Source organism: Capsella rubella, unplaced genomic scaffold (assembly GCF_000375325.1).
Source record: "Capsella rubella cultivar Monte Gargano unplaced genomic scaffold, Caprub1_0 scaffold_3, whole genome shotgun sequence".
Taxonomy (NCBI): domain Eukaryota; kingdom Viridiplantae; phylum Streptophyta; class Magnoliopsida; order Brassicales; family Brassicaceae; genus Capsella; species Capsella rubella.
The window spans coordinates 8,148,285-8,169,215 of NW_006238921.1; the positions used below are offsets into that span (position 1 = coordinate 8,148,285).

At 37.2% G+C, this 20,931-nt stretch overlaps 4 protein-coding genes and 1 pseudogene across 4 annotated transcripts; 3 read left to right on the top strand and 2 right to left on the bottom strand.

Moving 5' to 3' along the window:
- Positions 1 to 1,008: 1,008 nt before the first annotated feature.
- LOC17893758 (linoleate 9S-lipoxygenase 5) lies at positions 1,009 to 5,435 on the top strand. Its single transcript, XM_006296620.2, has 9 exons — positions 1,009 to 1,301; positions 1,679 to 1,977; positions 2,636 to 2,879; positions 2,966 to 3,301; positions 3,369 to 3,454; positions 3,553 to 3,660; positions 3,765 to 4,069; positions 4,161 to 4,424; positions 4,497 to 5,435. The coding sequence occupies exons 1-9, from the start codon at positions 1,103 to 1,105 to the stop codon at positions 5,263 to 5,265; spliced, it is 2,610 nt and encodes an 869-aa protein (XP_006296682.1). The 5' UTR covers positions 1,009 to 1,102; the 3' UTR covers positions 5,266 to 5,435.
- A 4,849-nt stretch (positions 5,436 to 10,284) lies between these two features.
- LOC111831601 lies at positions 10,285 to 12,063 on the bottom strand. Its single transcript, XM_023786449.1, has one exon. It carries the CDS (start codon positions 11,758 to 11,760, stop codon positions 10,294 to 10,296), a length of 1,467 nt encoding a protein of 488 aa, XP_023642217.1. The 5' UTR covers positions 11,761 to 12,063; the 3' UTR covers positions 10,285 to 10,293.
- A 2,209-nt stretch (positions 12,064 to 14,272) lies between these two features.
- Positions 14,273 to 15,262, top strand: LOC111831454 (annotated as a pseudogene).
- Positions 15,263 to 16,027: 765 nt separating this feature from the next.
- Positions 16,028 to 17,393, top strand: LOC17892411 (receptor-like serine/threonine-protein kinase SD1-8). Its single transcript, XM_023785589.1, has 4 exons — positions 16,028 to 16,325; positions 16,447 to 16,684; positions 16,795 to 16,948; positions 17,055 to 17,393. The coding sequence occupies exons 1-4, from the start codon at positions 16,028 to 16,030 to the stop codon at positions 17,391 to 17,393; spliced, it is 1,029 nt and encodes a 342-aa protein (XP_023641357.1).
- A 354-nt stretch (positions 17,394 to 17,747) lies between these two features.
- On the bottom strand, positions 17,748 to 20,438 carry LOC17891591. The gene is made up of 7 exons (XM_006297768.2): positions 20,231 to 20,438; positions 19,998 to 20,115; positions 19,823 to 19,914; positions 19,697 to 19,743; positions 19,505 to 19,596; positions 18,687 to 18,820; positions 17,748 to 18,576 (listed from the first exon to the last, which is right to left on the bottom strand). Exons 1-7 carry the CDS (start codon positions 20,303 to 20,305, stop codon positions 17,929 to 17,931), a joined length of 1,206 nt encoding a protein of 401 aa, XP_006297830.1. The 5' UTR covers positions 20,306 to 20,438; the 3' UTR covers positions 17,748 to 17,928.
- Positions 20,439 to 20,931: the final 493 nt, after the last annotated feature.

The following is a 20,931-nucleotide window of genomic DNA, read 5'->3' on the forward strand; positions in this document are numbered from 1 at the left end:
TTTATTTAGTTTTTATTATATTAGAATAAAGTGGGGGAAAAAGATGCAAACAGACCAAATATTTAAAATATTGAAACAAAACAAAAAGTTTTGTAATCACTGTTATAATTATTTTCCGGCTAAAACTAGTAGAGTATGTAATGTATATTCATGTATAGACTGATTTACAATAAAATTTATCAAGAAATTGAAAAAAACTTAAGTAGAAGACGAGTAGTTTTTTAAAGTATGACAACTGGTTATTACTAATTTACTACTACAGTAAAACCTCTATAAATTAATACTCTATAAATTAATAAATTTCTTCGTTCCCAAGTTGGGACCAGTGTAATTTTATACATAATTCGATAAAATAATAAGATAATAATTTTTTTGAAAATCCTTTGTAAATATATGGTCCCAATAATATTATAAATTAATAATTAGGTAAAATTTTCAAAATATATATATATAGAGACACATTAGTTTTTGTTAGAGTTTATTTTTAATATTTTACTATATCAAAAATGGTTAGCATTCTCTTTCAAGACATAATAATTATTATTTTCTTTGTAATTGATTATATAAAATACTAATTATCATGATTAAATCTCATTTTAAAATATTTTTCTGAAAAAACTTTCAAATTAGAAAAATCTCTCTATAAATTAATAATTATTAATTTATCGATAAATTAATACCTCTATAAATTAATAGATTTTCATGGTCCGAACATTATTAATTTATAGAGGTTTTACTGTAGTATACAATAAATAACATTAATAAATCATTATCTTTCCATATTCAACTCAGTTTCTTTTCTTTTTTTTCTTAATAAACAAGGTGAACATTTTGACCAATTAGTGTAATTTCGAGGAAAAATAAATGACTGAAACTGGATAAAGAGATAATTAATTGCAGAAAAGAATGTAAAAAGACTTTTGTGTTGAGTATAAATACAGTATCACATCTCTACATCAGATAAGCAAAACACATCTCTCTCTCTCTCTCTCTCTCTCTCTCTCTCTCTCTCTCTCTCTCTCTCTCTCTATCTCTATCTCTATCTATCTTCTTTACCTTTTCTTGAACCTCACTCTGAGAAAATCCTGCAACACATATCGCCATGGTCAACACCGACATCGCAGAGATCTTATGCGTCAAACCCAAGAAGACGACCATGAAGATAGAAGGTGAAGTGGTTGTGATGAAGAAGAACGTTCTTGATTTCAAAGACGTCATGGCTTCTCTTCTTGATCGAGTCCATGAGCTTCTTGGTCGTCGTGTCTCTCTTCACCTCATCAGCTCTCTCCAACCCGACCCAGGTTTACCCTTTCTTTCTTTTTTACCCGACCCGTTTACATTTCTCATTCTTCAGATCCATCTTAATCAGTCCTCTTTTTTTTTTTTTTTATTCTTTCGATTTCATCACTAAAGTTTCAGTCTTTTTATCATCAAGATTGATTGGTTCGATGCTTGAAACAGAGGACTTACTCTGTTTTTTTCTTACATCAAACTTGTTCTTCTTTGGTCAGTCGTCTATCAAATTTTAGAAGAATATAGTAGATTCATTTTTTCTTATAAAAACCTTAATGTTGTGACAAAATACATTATTTATTTATCCAACCTAGATTTCTGTCTTGTAATTTAGTTTTGATAAAATAAACATTTTTTTTTTTTTGGTGAACTATGTATGAGTCAGCCAATGAGAAGAGAGGAAGACTTGGAAAAGCAGCACATCTGGAGAATTGGGTAACAAAGATAAAAACGTCAGTAACCGCTGAGGAAACTGCGTTTGGAGTTACCTTTGATTGGGACGAGTCAATGGGACCTCCGGTTGCGTTTGTGATCAAGAACCATCACCATAGCCAATTCTACCTCAAGTCCCTCACCCTCCGCGGCTTCCCCGGCCACGAAGGCGGTCCGATACATTTCCTTTGCAATTCTTGGATCTACCCGAATCATCGATACCGCTCCGACCGCGTTTTCTTCTCCAACAAGGTAAAAAAACGAATTGTGACAAAGTGGGATTTGATATAATGTTTTCTTTTCTTTTTTTTTTCCTAACCAATCCTAGATTGGTGAGATTGTCCATGTGGAAATGCTATAATAAAATATTCTTAATCCGCAGATCATAATTTCTAACTAATCTTTGGGAATCTAATCTGATAAGTGGTAGGAATTAGATTAATGATAAATATAAAGGGATACTAATGTTTAATGATTAGGTTTAGTGGGTAAGTGTAAAGTATAGGAAACGTCGTAATCCATATGACTTTATCTTTAGAGTTAATAATTTAATTATGATTGATATATAGTTTTGGAATATTCGTGTACGTGTGTGTAAACAAAACATATAATTGTACCAAAGAATGAAACCGGACCTTACGGTCTATTTTTACAAGTCACCTTCTAACACCTTTATTTCAAATATTTTTCTATATTACTTAGAATCTTTTATATCGTGATAACGACAACCTTGATTTTGATATTATATGAATCATTTTTTTTGGTCGTTTTTATTATTATCATACAACCTTGATTTTTCATACACAAAAGTATAAAAAGACATATATGTATTCACCATAATTTAATTCGATAGATTAATGTTAAATACGGTGTACTAACGTTATTGTATGTTATCATTTTTGTATTAAAGGCATATCTTCCAAGTGAAACACCGGAGCTAATGAAAGAGCTAAGAGAAGAAGAGCTAATGAATCTAAGAGGTGATGAGAAAGATGGAGAATTCAAAGACTGGGACAGAGTTTACGACTACGCTTACTATAACGACTTAGGTGCTCCGGACAAAGGTCCTGACTCAAGCCGTCCTGTTCTCGGCGGTTCAACCGATCTCCCTTATCCCCGCCGTTGTAAATCCGGCCGTAAACCCACTAAATCCGGTTAGTCAACTCAAAACTTTTTTATATACATTACTTTGCAAAACTCAATGGTTACTTGACCTAAACGTCATTGTTGTTTTTAACAGACCCCAAGTCTGAGAGTAGGCTGGCAATTCTAAACCTGAACATGTACGTGCCACGGGACGAGAGGTTTAGCCTCGTTAAGTTCTCTGACGTTCTAGTTTACGCAATCAAAGCTGTGACTCAAGTGCTCGTTCCTGAGATCGCCTCTGTTTGCAACAAGACCATCAACGAGTTTGATTCCTTCGAAGACATCTTTCACCTCTATGATGGTAGTATTAAGCTCGATACTGGTACCATTTCTAAGCTCCGTGACATTATTCCTTGGGAGATGTTTAGAGAGCTTATCCGTAACGATGGAGAACGGTTCTTGAAGTTTCCTTTGCCTGACATCCTCAAAGGTAACGTATAAACATAGTCGATTTAGATCCCTAAGATTTTGACATAGAATATCTTATATTGTTACAGAGAGTAGATCAGCTTGGAGAACCGATGAAGAGTTTGCTAGGGAAATGCTGGCTGGTCTCAATCCATTGGTGATTAGTCGTCTCCAGGTTTAAATCTTACCATTAACATTCAACTTCTTCTTTGGAAGATTTGAAATATACCGATTGATCTCGCCTAATTATCTGAGTATACAAAAAATTTTTAGGAGTTTCCACCAAAGAGCAATTTGGACTCTGCAAAGTATGGAAATCAAGATAGTTCCATAAGCGAAGAGCACATAGAAGCATACATGAATGGCTTCAGTGTCCAAGAAGTGAGTAAAAGATATTTTTCTTGTTTGTCAAGTAAAAGCTCTATAGCTACTGTAGTTAAAACTGCAATTGGTTTTGTTTTGTTTTGGTTTTGTATCCAAAATAGGCTTTGGAACAGAATAAGCTCTACATCTTGGACCATCACGACGCACTAATGCCTTACCTGAGGCGGATAAACTCAACAAACACTAAAACCTACGCGACTAGAACCCTTCTGTTGCTTCAAGAAGATGGAACTCTGAAGCCTCTTGCGATAGAGCTGAGTCTTCCACACGCACAAGGCGACTCACGTGGATCAGTGAGCAAAGTTTTCACACCAGCAGAGAAAGGTGTTGAGGGATCGATTTGGCAGCTTGCAAAGGCTTACGCAGCTGTTAATGATTCCGGTTATCACCAGCTCATAAGCCATTGGTAAATAAATTGTGAAATAGCTAGAAAAGAACAAATATTTGATTTCGGTATAAAGTAACCGGTTCATTTCTTTTTTTTTTTGTTTTTGCAGGTTGCAGACGCATGCTGTGATTGAACCGTTTATAATTGCGACGAATAGGCAACTCAGTGTGGTTCATCCCATCTATAAGCTTCTACATCCTCATTTCCGTGACACAATGAACATCAATGCATTGGCCCGACATGTCCTCATAAACTCGGATGGAGTCCTGGAGAGAACGGTCTTCCCGGGTCGATACGCGATGGAACTGTCTTCTTCAATATACAAGAATTGGGTTTTCACCGACCAAGCTCTCCCCAAAGATCTCCTCAAAAGGTAAGCATCAAGTCTCTTTCTACACATTCTTGAGTAAGCAACAAGTAAACTTGAAATGCTCTGTCTCCGCAGAGGAGTTGCCGTGGAAGATCCAAACAGCGAGAACGGTGTTAAGCTTTTGATCGAGGATTACCCGTATGCGGTCGACGGGTTAGAGATTTGGTCAGCGATCGAAACGTGGGTCACAGAGTACTGCTCATTTTATTACAAGAATGACAAAGCCGTCCGAACCGATACAGAGATCCAATCATGGTGGACCGAGCTCCGAACAAAAGGCCACGGCGACAAACAACATGAACCATGGTGGCCGTCGATGCAAACACGCGACGCCCTCATCGAATCCTGCACGATCATCATTTGGATCGCCTCTGCTCTTCACGCAGCAGTCAATTTCGGACAGTACCCTTACGCCGGGTTTCTCCCTAACCGGCCTACGGTAAGCCGCCGGTTTATGCCTGAACCAGGCACTGAAGAGTACGCTGAGCTGGCAGAAGACGCTGACGTAGCGTTCTTGAAGACCATCACGCCGCAGTTACAGACTCTGCTTGGGATCTCCATCATAGAGACCTTGTCGATGCATTCAACGGACGAGGTCTACTTGGGACAAAGAGATTCAACGCACTGGACTGCGGATGATGAGCCTTTGGAGGCGTTTAAGCGGTTTGGGAAAGAACTGGAGCTGATAGAGAACAATATTATAAGGAGAAACAATGACAAGAGGTTCAAGAACAGGACCGGACCTGTTAACATACCGTACACTCTGCTGTACCCGAATACTACGGATTACACTAGAGAAGGTGGGATTACTGGGAAAGGCATCCCTAACAGTGTCTCCATCTAGGGTTAAATTACTCTTCTTTGATTATTGTCTCTTTTTTTAACACCAGATTTGAATTATTATTGTCTCTTTCTTTTAACTTCAATTTTTTTAAAAAAATATTATTATTGGGTTTTGCGTGCTTTCTTTTACGTTCGAAAGTGAATACATTAAAAGTTTTTTTCGAATTTAAATCAAGTTCAAATATTCTAATGGAAGCAAATTAATTTGAGTTTATACATAGGATTCCATATATTTATATATAAAAAGTTAATTTTTCCTCTTTTCTCATTATGCCACATCATCATTCATCTTAATTTTTTACATTAATTAAAATACTTTAGTTTTTATTTTCTTTTCTACCTCATAACTTAGCTTTTATTTTATTTTTTTATATTCAATAGTGGTTTTAGGAAAATAAATAATATAGTAAAAAATATTTATGTCCAAAATAAATATATATCTTACGCTCACTGTGAATAAAAGAAGCAGAACAGTATTTATTTAAGGGAAATTAAATCAAGGCAAGGTTTTGGAGTATCAGTGGTGACACTCTTTGTAAATGGAGCAGTAGCAATTTATTTTTGACTGTGGTTTGGGGCGATGTAGACATTGGCCATGAAAATAATGGACACGGTGGCAAGACACGTTGCATAATGCATTACCATTTTTTTTTAGACATGTCCTTTTTTTTTTGTCAACTGATGTTGTATTAAAAGATGCACTAGAGGCAGCGTATTAACGATTACAAGGCTACAGCCCTGCAGAAACAGAGCTTAAAGATACAACCACGACAGCCCAAACTCTAGACTTACACCCAAAACTAAAGGTTAGTCTATACAAAAAATTTCCTGCAGCCCTCTAACCATACCAAAAAACTCCAATTCAAACCGACGAGTTTGCTTTCTCTTCCACAAACAAACCATCAAGCCAACAAGGATACCCAGTAGCAACGTATGACTGCAACCTGCAATCGTTGGTGACGCTCTGTGCTATGAGTAAAGCTCCCCTGTTTGAAGACGAGTTTTCCACAAAAAATTTCCAGTCCCTAAAGGACCTTAACAACACCCCTGCTTCCATAGATTGATATCTAAAAGCCGGTGAATTTGCAGGTTTGGTAATAGCTCTTACCAAGAACTCTTCCTGCAAAGCAAACACTACTCTCTCCACTCTATGACTCTTCATGCTTTCGATAGCCCACATCAGACCTTTAAATTGAGCTTCTGGCCTGTCATTCACACTAGGAAGAGCTATCCTACTGTGTAGTAAGACATCTCCGTCATGATCTCTCAAAACCCAAGCACAACCTGCAAGTCTATTCCTCCTCGACCAAGAAATCCCCACATTACACTTAAACCATTTCTGTTTAGGCCTTCTCCAAATCCTGAGACAGAGATGAAACCTACTTCTTCGATCATCACCTTCTCTAACTACAGGCATCTCTCTTTCACTCTCATCCTCTACCGTGACCTTTTGAGATTCAGACCATTCCGCCCAATCATCTCTGACTTTTTGCACAGTTTCAAGAGGAGAGAATTCTTTACCTTCAAAGGAAGCTAAGTTTCTGTTTTTCCAGATTCTCCATAGAATCCATGGAAACGATTTCCTCAGTTCCTCAGGCCAAAGTGAATTCTTAACATTCCTCAGCAGGTAATGAATATTAGAATACACCGAAGCGTCATGAAACCCATGTTGTGGAGAAGGGAAACCTGATAAGGCCCATATTTGCCTTGAGAGGGAGCAAGTAAAGAGGACATGGTTAACATTCTCTTCCTCGCCACCACAGATCTGACATCTCCCATCAATCCTCATACCTCTCTTCTTTAATGCCTCAGCTACAGGAATGGAGCCACACAACGCTTTCCACAAGAAAATTTTCAATTTTGGATCTGTGTGCAAGTCCCATACTTGAGCTTTGAGGTCGTTAGTGGACGGCAGCTGAGTTGCTGTATCTCTCACTTCCTTATTTATTGCCAGAGAGGCAAGCCAGTATGCAGATTTAACTGAAAATTCACCATTCTTATTATGTTTCCAGGAGAAAAAATCCTCAGAGTTAGTGACAGGCTTGATCTTCATGATTCTCCTGATATCTGCAGGGAGGAAGTGTTCAGTGAGCTTATTTGGGTCCCACTCTCTTCTTCGAAAGTTAATCAGTTCAGATATTCTAAGATCCGGGTTAAAAAACTGATTTCTTCTCCACGGTGGACGCCATTCCTCCTCATCTTCAATCCAATTCTCTATCCATACTCTAAAAGAGTTGCCATTGCCTATATTCTTTTTCAAACCCTGCTGCAGCAAATCTCTTCCATGAAGGATACTCCTCCAAGCATATGAGGGTCTTGCACCATTAACAGCTTCTAAAAAGTCAGTGTGAGGAAAGTACCGACTTTTCATGATTTTAGCAAACAGACAATCCGGAAACTGTAGGATTCTCCAAGCTTGCTTAGCCAAGAGAGCTTGATTGAAGGTTTGTATGTCTCTGAAACCTAAACCTCCCTCATCTTTGGTCAAACAAAGTTTCTCCCAGCTTTGCCAATGGATCTTTTTAGAGTGCTCTGCATTACTCCACCAAAAGTCAGCCATTGCACTTGAAAGGTTGTCACAAGTTGTTTTTGGAAGCTTGAAGCACGACATTGCAAATACCGGCATGGATAGAGCCACAGACTTAAGAAGAACTTCCTTTCCCCCTTGAGATAAAAACTTGGTAAACCAGCCAGATATCTTGCCTTTCAACCTATCTTTTATGTAGCCCAGAAGTTCAACCTTGGAGCTACTAAAGCATTCTGGTAACCCCAAATAATTGCTTGCTCCTCCTTCTTTAAATATCCCCAATTTTCCTTGAATACCATTCTTTGTAGTTTGGTTAACCTTTGAGCCAAAAGTAATGGACGACTTACTAAGGTTAATGGCCTGTCCCGTAGCAGCTCCATACTTATTCAGGGAAGCCTGAAGAAAGGAGCTTTGCTCATCTGTAGCTTTGCACATAAAGAGGCTGTCATCTGCAAATAAAAGATGATGAACTTCTGGTCCTTCCGGGGAGAAATTGATTCCTTGAATTTTTCCTTCGCTTTGGCCTTTGTTGAGAAGATGAGTGAGCCCTTCAGTACACAGCACAAAAAGGAATGGGGAAAGGGGATCTCCTTGACGAATTCCCCTTTGCGGAGTGATCATGCCAAATGGTTGATCATTGATTAAAACCGAGAAAGTAACCGTTGAAACACAGATCATGATCCAATCCACCCATTTAATGTGAAATCCCATGGCCAACAAAAGAGCTCTCAAGTAGCTCCATTCCACTCTATCATAGGCTTTAGACATGTCTGTTTTCACAGCCATGAAGTTTGAAGCAATCTCATGATGCGTAGAGAGACTATGGACAACTTCATGAGCTACCAAGATATTATCCGTTATTAACCTTTCTGCAACAAAGGCCGATTGATTGGCAGATACAATCCAGGGAAGAATGGGCTGCAGCCTTTTCACCAGAATCTTGGAAATAGTTTTATAAAGCACCGAACACAAGCTAATCGGTCTCAAATCTGTCATCTCTGTAGGGTGCTGGATCTTTGGCAACAAACACAAATGTGTGTAGTTCCACTCTATAGGGAAGGTCCCAGAATCAAAGAATGCTTGAATCTCTGAATTCACCTGTTTTCCAACAATCTCCCAATATTGCTGGAAGAACAAGGCCGTCATACCATCCGGCCCAGGTGCACTAGTCGCATCAATAGAGAAGATTGCCTCTCTAATCTCCTCAGAAGAAACCTTTTCAATGAGACCCTTGTTCATCTCTTCAGAAACCTTTGAGGGAAACTCGGAAAACCAGCTGTTGAAGCTCTCGGGATTTGAAGATTTAAAAAGTTTTGTAAAGTAACACGCGGCTACTTCACCTTTTGCTGCCTCTGATTTCTTCTCAACTCCATTCTCATCAATAAGAGTATTAATTCTCTTCCTAGCTCTATTCCCTTTAACAGACCCGTGAAAGAACTTAGAATTTCTGTTCCCAGACCTGAGCCACTTTTGCCTACTCCTCTGACTCCAATATAGTTCCTCATTTTTATAAGCTTTGATTAGCTCTCTTTTCAAAACATGGACTTGCTGAAGGTTTGGCCATCTTTCCGATTGAACCCTTTCTAAGGCAGCCTCACATTGATGAATGCGATCCTTAGAATTCAAATTGTTTCTCCTTTTCCAAGCGCTTAGAGCTTTCCGACAGTCTCTCAATCTGTGAGCCACCAAGAATCCTCCATTGACATTCCCTGGTTTCCAAGCTCTCATAATTGCTGCTTTGACTGCTGGTTTATGCATGAGTCTCTTATCAAATCTAAACTGACCCTTAAAGGATTCTGCACTTGACATTAGGCTGAGGAGAACAGGTCTGTGATCTGAACCTCTCATCTCTAAAAAGGATTGGTTTGAAGCTGGGAAATTCAGAAACCAGTCCTGGTTAGCAAAAGCTCTGTCCAGCCTACATTGTATCCAGTGGTTACCTCTTCTCCCCGCCCAAGTGTACATGTTACCCGAACTTGTAAGCTCAACCATATCACAAACCTCCAACATCTCAGAGAAAGGTTTAAAGAGGTTTTCAATCCTTCTTGGCCCTCCTATTTTTTCTCCATTGTGTAAGATAGCGTTGAAGTCCCCTATCATACACCATCTTTCTCTTCTACCAACTCCATACCGAGTGAGTCTTTCCCAAACATTGTTTCTCAAACTACTATCTGGATCTCCATAAACACAAGAGAGGAAGAAATTGGTCGCTCCAAACTGAACCTGTACATCGATCAAATTCTTATCCTCAAACAAGATATCCAACTGAACACTATTCTTCCACATCAAAGCCAAACCACCACATTTACCCACTGGCTCCACTGTGAATAATCTATCATAACCAAGAAGACACTGTACATCAAACAAATTATCCTTACATTGCATTGTTTCCATCAGAAATAAGATCTCAGGGAAATGTTTTTTACGCAAATCCTTGAGCCTAGGAATCACCAAGTCTTGAGACCGTCCCAAGCCCTGACAATTCCAACTGAGGATACGCATTTAAACATTGGGTGATCCCTCATGTGGGATCACCTTCAAAGGATTAAGCTTGGTCGACTTGGCAGCGCTTGTTCCTTCAACATCTGCTTTCCTCTTCTCTTTCACACCTCTGGATAATCCTACTGATAGCTGATGTTCATCTACACTCGCAGTCGGTTCTTTTGGTTTTGGTTTCCTGAGACTCTTGTAAGGTCTTCTTCTTTGTTTAGGTTTTTTCTGGATAGAGCCGGAATGACCGGCTTCAAAGAAACCAGGTCGATAACCCGTTGCTCTATCCTGACTCGGCTGAGACAGAACCAGGAAATCCCCAAAACTTTCTTTATCTTGCACCATCTTTGGCTCCATTAACCAATCTCTTCCAGAAGAGGACATATTCGCTGAGAGAGATGGTTCCTGACTCAAAGCCACATTTCCACTATGACTCACAACAGGACTGCTATCAAAGCCAAATACTATACCTTTCTCCTTGTTGACATCCAAGTGCACAATAGGATGAGGTTCCAATCTGAGGATAGTCTTTTTAGCAATGGGATCTTTCTCCACTTCTCCAACTGATTTCTTGATCCTGTCTGCTTTGGTTTGCCAGTCTTCATTGTTATTTGCTCTTAGGTACTGTCTCATTCCTTCCAAGACATCATGAGCAATCCTTTGGCGACCAGTAAGAGGGTCCACTCCTATTTGATCTTCACGCAGAATGCCAAAGAGAGGATCAGAATCTTTAAGGAAGAGCTCTTTTGCAGGTCTAGGAACGTGCGTACCAGCTCTCCTTGCAACCGCTGCTTCCTCTCTTCTTTTAACTAGAATGGGACAGAAGTCTTTCTCATGAGTTAGCCTTTGACATTCATAACACCGTTTCTGGACTCTCTCATATTGGAAGCGAATGATTGAAGAACCACCTTGTCGTAACTTCACCTCTTTTGCACGTCTCAACGGTCGGGAAACATCAAACATGACTTTTACCCTCACATACTCATTTATCTGAGGTATATCCGGGTCAAAAGCAACCTCTTTTACTTCACCTATCAGCTCGCCAAGCGCCGTAATGGCTTTGACTGTGTAGTAATTAACCGGGAGATTCCAGATTTGAACCCAAATCGGTATTATTTGAAGGTAGTTGGCTGGTGGATTCGCATACCATCTATCGACAGCAAGAGACCAATCGTTGTACGTATGAGCACCTTTCGCTAACACTTCCAGCAGGTCATGCTCATTGTTGAAGATAAACTGGAATTTTTCATTCGATAACGCAACGCCTCTCATCCGACCAGGTTTCTGCCATTTTTGTGGCATATCTCGGATGAGATTCTTCATCGGTTGACACCCAGGATTAAGAGTACGCCCTATGAGACTTAACGAGTTCCTCTCGATGGAAAGGAATTCAGGCAGATCTGGCATCTCAAAAGGGATTTCTTCTTCATCCTCTTCAAGCGACAAGGCCATGAGCGCTTTGTCCATAGCCGACGACATGATTTAGAGCTGGGGGAGAAACAGATGGTCGACTATCACAAGAGGATAAGCTAACCTACTGACCCGATAGAATCTCACAAGATTTCAAGAAATCCAACACGAAAAGAGAACACTTAGATCTGGGAAGAAGAACTGCTGAAGAACTTCAGGAAGAAACACACAAAACTCGATGGATTTAGCACAAAAGAGGAAAAAGATAGAGTAAACAGGTTACGACGACTGAAAGGGAAAGAGTTTTTCCAGTCTACAGTTCTAATCAAAACCTAATGAAAGACACTAGATCAGATAGAAGGTCCACAGCCCTAACAAGGGTGGTCTGGTTTTTGAGAGAGTTTTTCTTACTCTTCGAATGTCACTATTTTTTAGACATGTCCCAGGTGCCGCTAATTTGCTTGGAAACTTCTCACACGCAAAATCAAACTGTGGCTCCCACTTGCGAGCATTTCCTGAATCATGACCGAATCAAATAGAAAAGTTATGATTTTGGGTTTGGATTGGCTTGAAACAGTTTAGATTTTCATTCACAAGTTTTTCTCTTATGTTGTATTTGAAACATAACAATTTTGAATGCGTTATTCTTTTTTTTTTTTGGTAGAATATTTTTGCAATGTATTAAAAAAATGATTATCAAAAAAGTAAAAAACTGAATCTTTGGTATTTGGTTTTGTTTAAAATTAAGGATAATATGAAAGAATATACATGACATTGGAAACTTCAGAATCTAGCCTAGTTTTTTGTTAATCAGTTCTCTGTCTTAACTACTATAAATTAGACAAAAAATACTCATACATGCGTATATATAACAAATAGTTTAAAGATATAATTAAGTATATATAAATAAATTATAAATTATTTTATCCATTATTTATATGACATCTGCTTTCAACTTTGACAATATGATACTATGATTTGACACAATAATTAATAAATTAACACGATTCATAATAAATATAAATTAAATAATAATTAATTTAACACCATTATGAGTTTACCATATAACATATAATTTATTATGATACGGTATCGCGATACAATGATGACAAAAAAAAAATTATTGCGATACAATATGATATATACTGTTAAGCAAATAAATAACCTCTAAAGTCATTGATCAAGACATTGGACAAACAATATTTACTTTTACAAATATTTTACCAAAACATGTTTTAAAAATTTATATCAAAATAGAACAATATATGTTGTCCATATAATAATAATATTATATGTCATGCTAATAAATAGTTAATAATATAAAATTGCAACGAATAAATTTTTGTCAAAAACATGACCAAGTTATTATAAAATTCATCTTTTTGCGTTGCTGATAGATAATTTTTTATCTCGTTATTTCTTTATTTGTTAGCGTAGACTAAGGATATTTTTTTTATATTAATTGTGTCTGAAGATAGAGAACTAATTAAGAAAAAGCTAGGATTAAATATATTTAAGTTTTCAGTTTTCTATGTATATAAAGTAATATAGCCCTAAAATTAATTTTAAAATTGTTTAAGATCAATAATCTTTATAAAACATTACATGATAAAAACACAGAGCTAATTAAACACAAATTAGTGTAAATACCTCCCCATATCAACATGAAAATTATTGAAAGACCAATGATTCTAACACCATTTGTGATACTGGCCATTTTTCTTTATTTTTTGTGCTTTGTTTATTTAGATGAAATAGTTTTATGTTTTCAATCGTCTCATTGTTATATATAAGAGATTTGGTTTATTTTTTAAGGAAAAATAAAATACTAGATGATCCATATATAATGCCTATGGAAACCCTAAAGGGGGGGGGGATAAAAATAGGAGAGACAAAAAGACCATAAACTAAAATTCATCTTATTGACCTTTGTTAACTGTTTTAATAAGAAATCCAAATAAAAACTTAAATAGAAAGGGGTTAATTTAGATAAATTAAAAAACTTTAATTAAATTTTTTTTTTTCAAAATCCATGACCAATTGACACCCGTGAGAAACTCTTGCTACAAAACCTAACAACATAGCTTTAGATAGAATTATCTAATAGAAAAGATAATAAAAAACAATACATATATATATATGGGAAAATGAAGCCAAGTTGGTGTTAGGATTAATCTCCCATGTTAGTAGTTTTGTTTAACAACTAATTCTCTAACATGTATATGCAATGTTTGCTCACAGAGTAATTAATCTCACATGTTGGTAGTTCAAGTTTCATTCATGTCCCTTTGACAAATTAAAATTAAATGCAACTTGTTAAAAGTCAATAAAAAAGTGGAAAATCATTAACCGGGGGAAAAATGTTGAAAAACGTGGCCAAACATAATATAGTATAAATGAGTAGAAGAAGAAGGAACCAAAACTAGAAAGCCAAAAAAAAAAGAAAAGAAAAATGAGGATAGTTGTTAGTTTATTATTACTCATCCTATTGCATAAAAGTTTATCCGTGAACAGTAGTACGATTTCATTCCCACAAAACGTAACTCTAGATAAACCAATCCATTCGGCAAAAAGTGTATTTATGCTTGGCCTTTTCAAACCGGCAACAGTAGGTGACCGTTGGTACCGAAGGCTGCCTAAGCAAGTGGTGTGGGTTGCAAACAGACAAAACCCACTCTCCAAGCCCATTGGAACACTCCAAATCTTAAAAAAAACAACCTCCACCTCCTTGACAGCCATGACTCGAGAGGTTTTTGTTGGCAAAGCTTCGACTATCCTGCTGACGCATTAATCCCTGATATGAAAATGGGTTGGGATAAAAAGTCGGGTCTAAATAGGGTTTTACGGTCATGGAAAAGCATTGATGATCCTTCAACCGGAGATGTCAGTTATAGAGTAGAAATCCGTGAGCCTCCCGAGAGCAAGTTTTCCGACCTGGTCCGTGGAACAGTGTGCGTGACATTGACGCAGTAGGAAATCTGAGGTACGCAACCGTTAGTCGAGTCGTGAGCAGTGAGGAAATCACATTTTCGTTTAACAACAAGAACGCTACTTTCTCCTCAATATTGAGATTGAGATATAACGGAGTCTTGAGTATGTCTACATGGATCATCCCGAGATCTGCAGGGAAATTGAAAAAGATAATTCATCAACACCCAAATGATGACTGCGACAGGTACAACACGTGTGGGCCTAATGGTCTCTGTGACATAAACACCTTCCCGATCTGTAAATGTTTAAGCGGTTTTAGGGCGAGAAACCAAAAGGGGCGAAAGGCGGGTGTGTGCGGAAGCCTACTACTCATCAGTCAAGGTGTCATGGAGATCATTTTGTAAAGCTACAAACCATGAAGCTACCCGATACGGCAAAGTCAGTTGTGGACATGAACATCGGATTGAACGAATGCAAGTACAAATGCTTTGATAATTGCAACTGTACTGCCTATGCCAATGCGAATTTGGAAAACGGTGGATCCGGTTGTGTTATTTGGCTAGGGGACCTACTCGATGTCCGCAAATACAAGAATGCTGGTCAAGATCTTTATGTTAAGACTGATCATGCCACCGGTTAGTTTCCCTATTTGAGTTTATTGTTATTCCACACACACACACCTACAAAATAAATATAATATTATCAGGCCTATATATAAAGCTACATATACTTACTTACTTTAGTGATGATATATTAGCAAATTAATACTGTGGTTACTTTGGATATTATATTTCGTTAATCGATATAGTTCATAAGTATGTGGCAAACAAAGTTTTGAACGTAGTATACCTGGGACTGGGATGTGGTTAGAGACTTGCAATAAATAGGGATTTGGTTAGAGAGTTGTAATATGTAAAGACACTTTTTTTTTTTAACTTCTTTTTTTCCTTTTTCTAAGTATCATCATCAAGCCATGTAGGCTTATGCATCATGTAAGTATGAAACATAATGGGAACGTGATACATATAAAATTTGTGACTTTTTTTTTTGTTTTGCTTTTAGGTGAAGAAGGAAATAACAATACAGAAACAACAATACAGAAACAACAATTATTGTTGTTGGACTCGTTATTCTAAGTTTTATTATACTCTTGTTCTACGTTTGGAAAATAAAAAAGAGGCCGCCAACAAAAGCAATTGCAGCACATATTGGTATGAATGACCGTATGAATATGATTGTGATGATATATCATATCTGTATCTTATTCAATATTTGTGTCTTGAGTGGAAATTGTGGGGGTTTTTTTTTCTTTCAAAACTAGCGTAAGTCAGTAACTATATATATATATATATATATATTTTGTTTCTTCTTCTCCTACTTAACAGGAGAACTACACTATGAGTCAATGGAGCTAAATAACATTGTTCTGGCCACCCAAGGTTTCTCGGATTCAAATAAAATAGGTAAAGGTGGTTTTGGAGTTGTTTACAAGGGGAGGTTACTTGGCGGACAAGAAATCGCCGTGAAAAGGCTGTTGAAGATTACAACTCAAGGTATCGAGGGATTTAAAACTGAGTTAAATCTGATTGCAAGTGTTCAGCATGTAAACCTCGTCCAACTCCTTGGCTACTGCTTTGAGGGGGGTGAGATGATTCTAATTTATGAATACCTGGAAAATTCAAGTCTCGACACTTTCATATTTGGTTAGTGGCTCTCCCTTTTTTTTTTTAACAAGTTGTATTATTTTTTATGTTACAAGGTTCTCTTACTTGGAACAAATTAGAATTTGATTATCATTGTATATATATATATATCATTTCTTAGACGAAAGCAAAAGCTCTAAGCTAAACTTGGAGAAGAGGTTCCAAATTATTAACGGAATCACTCGGGGGCTTCTGTATCTCCACCATGATTCGCGGTCTCCGATTGTCCATAGGGACTTAAAACCAAGCAATGTGCTACTTGACAAAGACATGGTTCCAAAGATATCGGATTTTGGGATGGGGAAAGTATTTGACAAGAACAAGGGAGCAACTAACACAAGAAAGATAGTCGGGACTTAGTAAGTGACCACCAGCATCATAATCTTTAATTACATTTGGAAACAAAAATAAAAATAAAACACTCTTATAATAAGTTGTATACGTCGTTTCGATTTTCTTTATGACACAGCGGTTACATGGCTCCCGAATACGCGGAAGACGGAACTTATTCAGCAAAGTCAGATGTCTTCAGCTTTGGAATCATGGTTCTTGAGATTCTCTGTGGAAAGAAGAACAGAGACTTTTATAGATACTCGGATAACGAAGAGAGTCTCGTTAACTATGTAAGTCAAAATTGTTTTCATCTTCTTTATTTTTTATTTTTTAAAAATTCTTTTGTGATTGATAAACGATTAATTAAAAGAGCTTCGCTATAATGAATAACATTAGATATGGAGGAAGTGGGAGGAAGGAAAAGGGCTCGACATCATTGATCCGGTACTTGTCCTTGACCTCGAGTCATCCGTATTTCAACCACGCCAAGTCAAAAGATGCATACAGATTGGTCTCTTGTGTGTTCAAGAACATCCAAATGACAGACCAACAATGCTATCAGTGTCTGTGATGCTCACAAGCGACACCGTAGAGATCCCTCTGCCTAAACCGCCTAGTTCTTTACTCCGTACAAGTCCTCTTCACACTACTACTGCTTCCTCTTCAAGAAAAAAGCATAAGGAAGAATCTTGGACTGTCGCCCAAGTAACTTTCTCCGGCATTAAACCTCGTTAATCTAATGACGTATTTCAAAATGAATTTTTATTTATGAGGAAAATGTGTTGCAAAAGTTTATGGAACAAAAAATAATAACGTACAGAGTATTGATGAAATTTATAATTATATCTTGTATTTTTGTTTGAGTCTGTTTAATTTACTTATTATAAATATCTTTTTATCATAAGCTCTCATTCTCGCTTCCACAATCAATATCTTTTGGAAATGCAAGGAAGCATGCATTGCAAAAACATGATTCCGAAAGTTCTTTATTACATTTTCATTTCTACTCTTTTGATACAAGAGCAAACAATACTCTCCATGATCAAGATTATATAATTCTCCTCGAAAACAATATAGCTAGTAAAAATAGTTTTAACTTTTTCTTAAACACAACTTGGTTTTCTTTTTTGAAGGAGTAAAATTGAACAAAACAGCTTTCGTCTGTTTCTTAATTGGTTGGTAATTATAGAAAAATCAAAGAAGCTCATTGGATCAATCATCATCAATGTTTATTTACTCTCTCGTTCTCTAATCTCTCTCGTCTTTTGACTTAGAACCGTTGAGATAAAGACACGTGGCGACATCTTCTGTGAGAAGACACGACTGACACAAACCCACGTGGACCTCGAAGCTTAGACCTATACGCCGTCTCATCGTACGGTCTCCGGTAAAGCTTCAAATACGGTACGAACGCTTCACGTTGCTTGTTCTCCCCTCCTCCTCCTTCTCCTCCGGAGGCGTTGTTCTCCCTGCGAAAGAACATCGCCGGAGACTGAAAAAACGACGGCCGTGGAGTTTTCCGGTGCGAAACCGTCTTCGTCTTCTCCGGCAACGGGGTAGACGGAAAGAGACTCTTTCTGCATGCGGCTGGTTTCGCGTCTTTGAAACCACGCGCCGCCGGAGACGCGAAAGATAACGACCGTGCGCTGAGAGGAGAAACTTGAGCGGCGGCGTTGTAAGGTGACGTCGTGTCGGTGAAGGAGAGATACCACGGCTTCAAGGAGTTGTGAGATACGGTGAAAGCGAATCTTGAAGAAGCTGAACCAACCGTGGCCGTTGATTTAATCGACGATGCATCGAACCGTAACGATGCTGATCTAGGATTTGATGACACGTGGCTGATATCTAGCGGTTCGTCGTAGTCCAGCGACGACACTATCATCGTGACCGTTGAAAGTTCCACAAAAGGACGAACACCCTGACACACAATAAAGTAGAGTACGAGACAAGACGATACTTTTGAGATTTTATCCATTTACTAATCACACAATTAGAGAGTTTAATAATTTTAGAAATGTTTATATTTACCTTCCAAAGGTATGAGAAAAAAGAGGGAGGGTCGATGATAAAGGCTTTGTAAAGTCGGCATGGGTAATAATCTCCAATTATCTTTAGAGTCGCCAAAAGCAAATTCGCAAATGCAGAGGATGATCTGAAAAAGCCTGTTTTTTTTTTTTTTTTTTTAACAAAAAGAAGAATATTAATCGATTTTGTACAGCTAAATGTGTGGGACTATAAATTAATAGTCTAATCGAGTTTGAACAAAATTTTTAAGATGCAGCGAATAATTGTACTTAACCTTACAAAAGAATAAAAATCGAAAAAGGTGGATAAAAAGAAAAAAACTTTGAACAGACAAATAAAAAGCATAAATCTTTAGAAGCGTGTTGCGAAAGTATAATATAATTATCCATTGTAAAAATATGTAGGTCTTTGTAAACTAATGTATACATTTCAAAAATAAGAGAGCCAATCATTAAATAATATAGCAGTACTATATAGTAAGTATTAACAAAAACATGAGCAAAACACTTGCATAAATCACTTAATCAGGTAAGTTAAGTGAAGAAATTAGTGAATCATCCGTAATTAACGAAAAGGTGTACAAAAGCATTGACGTTGACACAATGAAGGGCAGACAAATCGGAACATCAAATTAAATGGCATTACATGTCCGAGTGTGTTCGGTCCCCGACACAAACGAACGAACTCAATCCAAAAAAAAAAAAGAAAAACCACAAAATCCGCCACGTAAATTACGGATTAGTACAGAGAGATTTGGAAGGTTATCAAGGATAAAGTGGTAATTTTCAATATGTGTTACTACTACACAACACAACACTTACTTGCATCGAAGAGAAGAACAAGGCTCTGTTCCGCGTTTCTGGACATGCTTGAGATCGCAGTCTCCATCGTGAACGCCAATAAACGCGTAAATCTTCCCCCAAGAAGAAGAAAAACACAAAAATATATTACACTCTTTACAATTTGAAGAATATGGATTTAGTCTTTTTCTTAATTAATTATCTAAAACTTACTGTTTTTGTGTACGCAGCTTCTGATAATCATGCTTAAACCGGAAAACCTATTAAAAAAAAGATCAAACTCATTTTTTTGTTACCATTAGTTTTAGATGAAATCAAGATGGGTTAAGAGGAAATTACGATAACGGGTCTGGAGTCTCTGTCGTGACCGGCGATGTAAGCTACACCGTCGCCAAGCTCCGTTGAGAACTCTTCTGCTCCCAATCGTTCTTCTTAACATGTCAAAAATACACAAAAGTGTTTTGATTCAAAGTTAAACAAACGTATATGAAGGTGAATGAAAACAAATATATACCAAGATCGAGGTTTTGTCTCCAAGAAAGACATGAGAGTAGTTGTTTCGCAGCTTTTCTCACATTATCTCCTTTAACCTTCAAGAATCTCTCAACACACTCTCTGTTACAGAACTTCTCCTGTTAAAAAAGAAAAAAACAAGCTTTGTTTCGGTTATGAGATTTATTTGGTTGTGGTGGACAAATACATGCAGATATGTTTTGTTTATTTGGAAAAGATTTTGAGAAAATGTACTTGTTTGAAAGTGAGTGGAGTTTGTTTCTTGACCAAATGAAGAACAGCTTCGACTTTCTCGTCTTTCTTCCCCATTGATGATGATGCTCTATCTCTTTGCTCTGTTTTTTTTTTCTTGAAGAACGAAAAAAAAGATTGGATAAGACCTAGAGAGAGAGAGAAGCTGAACAATGATTGTAATTTGTGTTATGTCTGCCGCAAGCTTCTTCTTTGCAGCGAAACTTTGGTTTTGTATCTCTCTAGAGAGAAACAGAGAGAGTGAGAGTGTTGTTGTGTCTGAAAGCTTCTTGAGCAAGAACAAAATAAAACTTACATATGTTGGAGAAGTTATTACCCTGATGACGCTGTTATGTCGTTTTGTAGTCGTTAAAAAAAATGTTTTATAAGCATAGAAATAAATAAGCCGTTGGCCGCCAGTGACGGTATCTACACTGTTAAAATGGCTTCGGTTATGTAAAGTTTTTTACCAAAAAAAAAAAAAAAAAAAGTTACTCGGCGAGTCAAAAGTTTTTGTTTATTCTTTAAATCATCTCATGTAATATCATTAGATTAACGGACATTAATTTGATTAAGAGGTACTTAATTATTAGGATAACGATATATGTCTACCTTGATTTGGGTCTATCGCAAATAGAAAACTATGCTATGTATAAATACTTCTTTACATTGTCAATAATACACACGAGTTTACAAAGTTATTT